The 8,309-nt window shown below is 35.7% G+C and overlaps 1 protein-coding gene and 1 long non-coding RNA gene across 2 annotated transcripts; one reads left to right on the forward strand and one right to left on the reverse strand.

The window, feature by feature from the left end:
• Positions 1-1,911: 1,911 nt before the first annotated feature.
• LOC129753942 (uncharacterized) lies at positions 1,912-3,787 on the forward strand (the record flags this gene model as incomplete). Its single annotated transcript, XM_055749793.1, has 2 exons — positions 1,912-2,392; positions 3,609-3,787. Coding segments are annotated over 2 exons (660 nt in total), but the record flags the coding sequence as incomplete, so codon positions are not given.
• A 24-nt stretch (positions 3,788-3,811) lies between these two features.
• On the reverse strand, positions 3,812-5,380 carry LOC129756900 (uncharacterized). The gene is made up of 3 exons (XR_008739565.1): positions 5,067-5,380; positions 4,691-4,974; positions 3,812-4,632 (listed from the first exon to the last, which is right to left on the reverse strand). It is a non-coding gene; the product is annotated as an uncharacterized LOC129756900 (long non-coding RNA).
• Positions 5,381-8,309: the final 2,929 nt, after the last annotated feature.

Below are 8,309 nucleotides of genomic sequence, written 5' to 3' on the forward strand. Positions count from 1 at the left end.
TCACAAGCATTTGCAATTCGTTTTTTGAGCAAAAGATGCTACCTGTTTATAAAAAATGAATTGCATATTCCATTACCTTGTATTTCCACACTTGGTCGTTTTGCCCGCTGCATTGATCTTAAAAATGGATTATTGAAGGATGTACTACGTGCCATGGAAATAGTCGGACAAGAATCGCAGCAGAAGGATTTAGCATGTATTCTATCATTTGATGAGATGAGTGTAAAAAAACTTATGGAGTTTGATGAAGGTGCTGATGAAATTGTTGGTCCTCATACACATGGGCAATTTGTTATGGCCCGAGGACTTCTGTCGAAATGGAAGCAAGTCATCTATGTTGGTTTCGATCAAAAGATGACTCCAGAAATTTTGATGGAAATTATCACAGAACTTTATAAGGTTCGTTATATTGTGGTAGGAATAACCTCAGATAACGGCCCAGAGAATGTAGCACTTCGGACAAACATTGGGATCACAACAGAGATCACAGATTTCGAGCATCCTGTGACTAAAGACAAAATTTACGTCTTCGGCGATGCTCCGCACAATTTAAAACTGATTCGGAACTGGCTAGTAGGAGGCGGTATAATTTGGAAAAATAGGAAGTTAAACAGCAGGCTTCTTAATGAACTTATAAATAAACGAGGTAGTTTTGAATTTACACCTCTGTTTAAACTTGATTCATCTTTCATTAATTTATCCTCGGTGGACAAGCAGAATGTTTCTAAAGCAGCGAAACTCCTCTCGCATACCACTGCAACTGCTCTTCGAGAAAGATTTAATAATACCAGGGATTCGGACGAATCGAAACATTTGGCTGATTTTATTGAAATAGTGAACAAATGGTTCGATGTGTTCAATTCATTTACACCTTTCCATAATCAAAATTTAAAACAATCCTACAAGGCAGCTGATTATCAATTATCAGCTCTTAACGATATGGACAAATTAATGCGAGAATCCAAAGGTATAAAAACAAACGGAGAATTATACTACTCTTTAGTTCAATTTCAAAAATCCATTATTATGTCAATAAAATCACTTAAAGGATTATATGAGGATATTAAAGAAAAGTATGGTATACAGTATATTTCTACTTTTAAGGCAAGTATATTAAATTATAAGTGGATTGTAAAAATGTTTGAAAGTTTAGCTAATTAGTTAATTATATACTTTACAGCTCAATCAAGACCTTTTGGAAAACTTGTTTTCGCAAATAAGAACTAAAGGTGGATTAGACGACAAACCAGCTCCACTTCAAGTTCTATATCGCCTGCGGATGATTATTCTAGGTAACGACCGAGGTGAAATACAGTGACGGGCAAAAATTTAAATCACAATTGCAGCAAACTTGTGAAAAAATAGGGAATCTCTTTAAACAGCTTGATACTGGATTCATACTACAAGTTTCATCTGTGCTGGTGGTTTTAGAATTTTGTCCGTCACGCCGCTATTCGCAAGACTGCCCCATATACAAAAACAACGAACCCTAAAAAACAGCTTTATAGATTTTTATAAACTTTCGTGGATTTCTCGGTTGAAACTTTATCTTTTCTTTCTTCAAAGATATTAAGATAATTGTTGTAGAATTTCGTCCAATGTTTTTTTGCTTTGGAAGTTGCTGATTCAGAGGAGAAAATAATGATGGGACAGCCTTGCGAGTACAGACATATGGGACAGCTTTGCGGGTATATTTCATATTGGACATACATGACTTGGTTTTTTTTGAGAACAAAGTTATGCAAGTTTCTAGTCTAAATTGAAAAACTAAATCTATTTGAACAATATTTGAGATAAACTGAAAAATGACGAAAATGCATATGGGACAGTCTTGCGAATAGCGGCAATATGTGGAGTAGAAAAACTTTGGATCATTCCGTTAACTTCCTACATATGTTAATGTACATTTAAGGCAAAAATCCAGGAATAACTCAACGCAATACCAACACAGTAGACCAAGGTATTCTTAGCGGAACGCGCGATGAATTCATAACGGCAACACTTTTTAAAAAATCTGACATCGATCCTGACGTCCCAGAACAGCCTCAAGACTATGAACAACCTCAAACGTCTGATTCAATCGAGGACTCTCAACACATTGGCTCGGATGAAAAACTCGAAGAATCGATCTCATTAGTAACTGTCTCATCCAGCGTGATTGATAGTTGCCACGAGGAAGACGGGTTTGATTACATATTGGGATGGATTGCATTCAAGCTAAAAAAATCGCATCCTGATCTCGGCGACAAAACGAAGGATATTAAAGATAGCTTAAATCCATCTCATATGCCATCCTTCATAGCTAATCTGTCGTACGGCGGATTAATGGTACCTTCTCCTGAATTTAAAGTGATGGGCAAAGCCATGGAGAAAGTTTTTATTCTTAGCCATGGTACAATGAACTTTAATTTCAAGTGCAATGTTCTGGAAACGGTGATTAAGCGAATCACTCAAAAATATCCGAACTTCGACATACACAGCAAAAAAAATTGTAACGTAGGACGATGTAATTTATGATGATGTTAGCAAACCTACGTATTTTTATTGATTTAGGTTAAAATATTACATCAAAATGATGTGCACAATCCGAACGCGTCATGTTGTGTAATATTCCAACTTGCTATGTAGTATTACATCAAGTAGTCAGTGTTTATTCCAATTGACATTTTCAATAGTTTTCGTGTCGGAAAGTTTGGAACGGATTGTGGAGCTCAGGAGGATTTGTTCTGTTGGTAAGTCATATCAATTTTGATAATACATCTAAGCAAAACTATTGGTAATAATTTCTTAACATAATTTTGCTCTTTTAGGAATTTTGGCCATCGTTAATCAGTGATACAAAAGAGTTCCGGTGAAAAGAAAATAAAAACAGTTGTATTTGAGGTGAGTTTTCTGCGTTCAATTTTTAATACTCCCTGTAAACTTTTTCATTCAATGTTTACAGGAATTGGATTGCTACAGTTTGCAAACGCGAAAGTGTATGACAAATTGCCTTCAAAGGGACAGATAAAACGGATACGGAACCTTGCCAATCAGTGTTTTTTTCGCGTGTAAATGTCTGGCTGAAGGTCGAATGCCCCCTTTCCAGTTTCCTTTTAAAGTAAGGATATAATTTCAACAGGATTACCAAAGGTCAACCGACGCACAAGTGATTGAATCCATTTTAATGCTTCCATCCTTCATTTGTTAGTTTGTCATATTATTCATGGAATAAAATTGTCTCTTAGTTTTTAATGGTTTGAATTACTCTGATCAAATTTTCTGAACCCATCCTACATACATAAGCAGAGGCCTAAATTATGAATCTTCAATTTGAATTGTGAGATGGGAGAATAGAAAGAAAGAAAAAAAAAATTGTCGAATTATTTCAACATATCAGAAATTATTCAAATTTTGAAAATGATGATGGTTAATGATTTTATCATGAGATGTATTTTATCTCTGTGCTTGATCATGTCTACTGCGTTACATATATTCAGTGTATTTTTTTACATCCAAAACGTGTAGTTACTTGGTACATCAAAACAATGTAATATTAGATACCTTTAGCGACTTGAGTTATGTGCACGTTTTTGATGTAATATCGCAACACTTTTTTTGCTGTGCAGTTGTGGTCAAGAAGTTTGTGAAAATACGAACTATTGTCCGAATGAGATATTGCAACTTACTGTCACAAGGTTTAATACAGCAAAATGCTTACGATGATCAAAAACCATCAACTTCCAAAAGACGGTTTGAGCAAAAAAGTCATGTTGCTAACAAGTACAAAAAGTTATGCTCTCAATAACAGGCAAGTATTTATTGACAATCAAACAAATATATTTATAACAATCTTCTTTAAATTTGCAGGAAACATCAAGACCGCCATAAATGTTATCCATACAATTTCGAAAATTGTCATTTTAATATCGTTTACCAGACCAAGTTCTCATTTTTTGTTTTTAAATTGTTGTGTTACACGTAGTGTTATGTATGATTCGGTTTAACTTACGAACTAAAAAACTTCGCATTGATTGCGGAAGATAATTGAAATTCATCGAACCATTGAACTCGGTTTTAATTTTAACAAGTTCACGAAGAAAATAATATATGTGATTGTGTTTTTGAGTTCAATTGGAAATATACTAGATTTATCTTCATTTTTGAATTGTGTTTTATCTAATTTAGATCGAAATAACGATTGGTCAATTTAATGATGAATCTTCATAATGTATCAATACTTTTTTTCGTAATTTTACTGGTATTATTATAATTTTAATAAATTTAATTGCTGTAAGGGTTGTAATTGTCCGCCTTGATTCTGCAGGTCCAGCTGGAATGGATCCCCATCACCATCAAACAATCCGGTATAGATTATGCTGAAAGTTGAGATTGCCTGCCACTCTGTTCTGTCGACGAGATGAATGATAATGATAATTATCAACAAATTAAAAAAAAAAAACAGCAATTCATTGTGTCATCTGGAGATAGAGATGTTTCTCCTAATAATCCTGAACTGATCGCCGGCGAATCTGTTGAAAAACTCATGCCCCGAGCAATAGTATGCTCCCATCGCTTTGATCACCTTTTCCGATCCTATTTCTGTTTCTTACATGCTCATGACCCGGGATTTTTTGTAATCAAAGGCTAAACCTGCAAAACAAACAAAAAATTAAAGACTATTTAGTCGATAAGGGATGGTGGAACTTACCTCGAGTGCTGCGTGTAGGTTTCCTGATTCCGTCCCGCATGTGATTTTCGATGCTAGTTGAATTCCGGTCATGAGTCATCGAAATTAACTGGCCGAATCAGTTCCGCGCCTGGTGCGCTTCCGTCGTGGGAGAAAAAAAAAACTGTTTCCTTTTGACTGGTGACTGAACTGGCCGCTGCTGCTGCTAATCAAACTGCGTTCGCTTCTTGTGGTTTTCATGGGAATGGTGGCTGCTGCTGTGGTGGCGGTGTCTTCTTCCGGAATGTTCCGGAATCTACTACGACCTGTACGCGGGGTAGAAAAAAATGAAATCATCACTAAACTAAACAATTATTTTTCATCTTAATTATTAATCTTCAATTATTTTTCATCTTACCTTCATCGTTAGCGATGCTTTCGACCTCGGTACACTCGGTTTTCAATACTTTTATGGCCATTTTACGGTTTTTCTGGCCAAATAACTTTGTTTTCGTACGCTTTTCCTGAACTAGAATTGACTGTTGTCAATGGATGGTCCACTTTAGATTATAAATGACGTCAAACTTTTAACCACTACCAATGCACACTTGTCTCATCATTACTTTTCGTTGATATTCCTTAACCCGAATCGAATCACAACACCGGGCTGTCAAAATTTAGCGCTCCGTCTCCACCCTTCCACCACTGAGAAACTTTTGGTACCCCTTGCCTACTTTTCCTCACTATGCACCCACCCTACTGTACTCATCCTGCTTAAAACAAACTCCATGAGTTCAACAGTTGCAAAGCCCAAATAGCCAAAATGGCTGAATGGCAGTGGTGCTTTTTGAAAAACCGCTTTCAGGCTTATGAAAACTTATCTTCTACTTCCCAAAACACAGTCAATGTAGTAATTTAGATAATTTTGAGTTGGACCAATATTTTCGTTTGGAATTTATTTTAAATTTTGTATATATTTGAGTTAGTACAACGTACAACATGATGTACACTAGACCGCTGCAAAAAATGACTTTTTGCTCCCATATGTTTTTTCGATGCCATCTCTCGCTCAACGCTTTACTCGAAAGCAAAGGTTGCTTTGAGGCAGCGAAAACGACAAAACCGATGATGTATACGCTCTCAACATGGCCCGCCTTCATGAAGCAATATACATTCGAAGCAGCGAATCCAAAAAACCAAACGAATGGCTCTCACTCATCTCCTGTTACAACCAGCGTTGCCACATTTAAATCTGTGTTTTCGAGCCAAAAAATCTTTTTAATCTGTAAAAAATCTCAAAAATCTGTATTGAAATCTGTACCAAAAATTTTCATTCCGGATACTCACGCTAATCGTTTATCGTTTTATAATGCGTAGCGCACTCATTTGGATTACGCTGCTCATTACTGCGGGCTACTATTTGTGCAACATGTTAAACCAGTGTTAAACCTGACATTTTGTATACGCGAACCGTTTTTGGTTTAACTTTGTTCGATTAATTGAAACGGACAAAATACATGTCCGCCACGTGTGAAAAATAAGGTCACGCAAAGTTTAAGGTCGATATATTCCGTTAAATATAACGATCAGTGTCCTTCTGGGGTTTAACAACCAGTTGGGATTTGAACATTGTGTCGATAGTATTTATCCTTTAAAAGTTACATTTCCTATAACGCAATGACCAATTTTGGTACATGATTCTTAATCACAGGTTTTAAAACTTTCTTCAACCCTTCGCTTAATGTATTGCATTGTAACCGTTCCCAACTCTAATCTGGAAGTTTACCCATATTTGCAAGCGTGATAATTGATGGATGATTGAGTCATCAAAGTAGATGATTATTGATTGACTCGAAGTATAATTAAAAAATGTCTTGGAAAATCTCTGAATTTCTGAAAATCTGTATGGAATCTGTATAAATTTCCAATTATCTGTAATCTGTGTATACAGATTCTGTGTTTGAAAATTTCCATAAAATCTGTATACTTACAGAAAAATCTGTATATGTGGTAACGCTGGTTACAACCTTGAGGGAACCGAATTCAAAAGGCAGAGCAAACCCGACTCTCCTCGTTTGTGCCTGGCTCGAATGCGTGAGGTTTGTCCGCAATTGCTATTATTGCACAGCAACCGCACGCAGACAGCTAGTTTTTTCATTTCTTTCTCTTTTCCCCCTCTTTGCACCATACGTTGCGGGCCTATGCAAAGCAATAAGTTCGGTTGTTTTGTTGTTGCCTCAACCTTTGCGGCGAGGTTGAAGATGTTCTCCTCAACGACGGCTATCGGCTGGAGTTATTCAAATTCAACAACGTAAATGAGTATGTGTGCCTCGTCCTCTTCATGCATCATGAAGCAACCGAACGTTGAGAGAGTTCGTTCGGGGCAGCAAACAAATAGTATCTCTCAGAGCAGATCCTCCTCATGGGGGGAGGTTTGAATGAATGTATATGTATCGTCTCCTGTATAGCTATGCGAAGCCTCAGAGCCAGTGATGCCACATTTCTATCGGTATTTTGAAACCCAAAAAAATCTTTTATCGGTATGTAAATCCTAAAAATCGGTATGAAAATCGGTATTAGAGGTGGATATTCAAAAATGCTTACATTTTCAACTTCCTAATGTATTTTTCTTTAAATAGAAGCTTGCAATAAACAGCAAGTCTAAGAACTCTTATGAATGTTCATTTTTAGCTCAAAACTAGCTAACTAAATGTGTTTTAGCATATATTATTTCATTTTCTCCGTAACTTGGTTCTAGGTAACACTCGTTTACACAAAATGACGGTTTTAAAATTTTAACAGAACTTTATGTTTGTTATGACTTGTACATTTTTTTTTAATTATAAAACTATCTGCTTTTGCTGACGAAAGCAAAAATCACAAATGAAAATTCAGCAGAAAATCCAAAATAAGTGTTTCTTTCCAGTACTCATAACTGAATGGAAATTTATTTTAAAAGTTACCGTTTGATAAGCAAAATAGAGGCATGGCGAACACCTTCAGGTTACACATTGGTTAGGCATATAAATTAAATAAAAATTAAGACTTTGATGTTTGGCTAAAGTGGGATGTAAATTTGATAAATTCGATAAGGCAATAATAGAACCAGGTCAAGCTAAGGGAAATTTTAATTTAGTAAGCACTTACATATCCAATGGCTTTTTGACGTTCGAGGTAAATATGGGCCCAAGTTGATGGCCTTCGTTTTATTGATGGATTTTAGCCAATCTGGCCAATTCAGCTTTAAGTATTAGATATGAGTTCTAGCGATTAGAAAAAGAAATGATTGCAGAAAGTTGAGAGAGTTGTTGCTTTAATTTTTTTATAGCCAATAAAAAATTAATTTTATTCTATGAAAAATCACGCATTAGTCATATGAAAATCCAAGAATTTTATGCGAAAATAAATGAGAGATGTGCTCTAAAAGAAGGTGTTCTTCCGAAAAAGATAAAAAAAACACATAGTTTTACTATAACCGAAACCCATTTTGCCTGGCGTGGTCTTTAATTCTGCGATCTCTGCAGTTTAGGTACTTATGATATTATTTATTTGGCTAACAAGATGCAGAAGGATTGAAGATTATACCGATGATATTACATACCGTGTATTTGATTGCACTTCAAATCTCGACATACCCCATTTGGCAACGAGTTGAACAAGG

The sequence above is a fragment of the Uranotaenia lowii genome, chromosome 3 (assembly GCF_029784155.1).
Source record: "Uranotaenia lowii strain MFRU-FL chromosome 3, ASM2978415v1, whole genome shotgun sequence".
NCBI classification, from domain to species: domain Eukaryota; kingdom Metazoa; phylum Arthropoda; class Insecta; order Diptera; family Culicidae; genus Uranotaenia; species Uranotaenia lowii.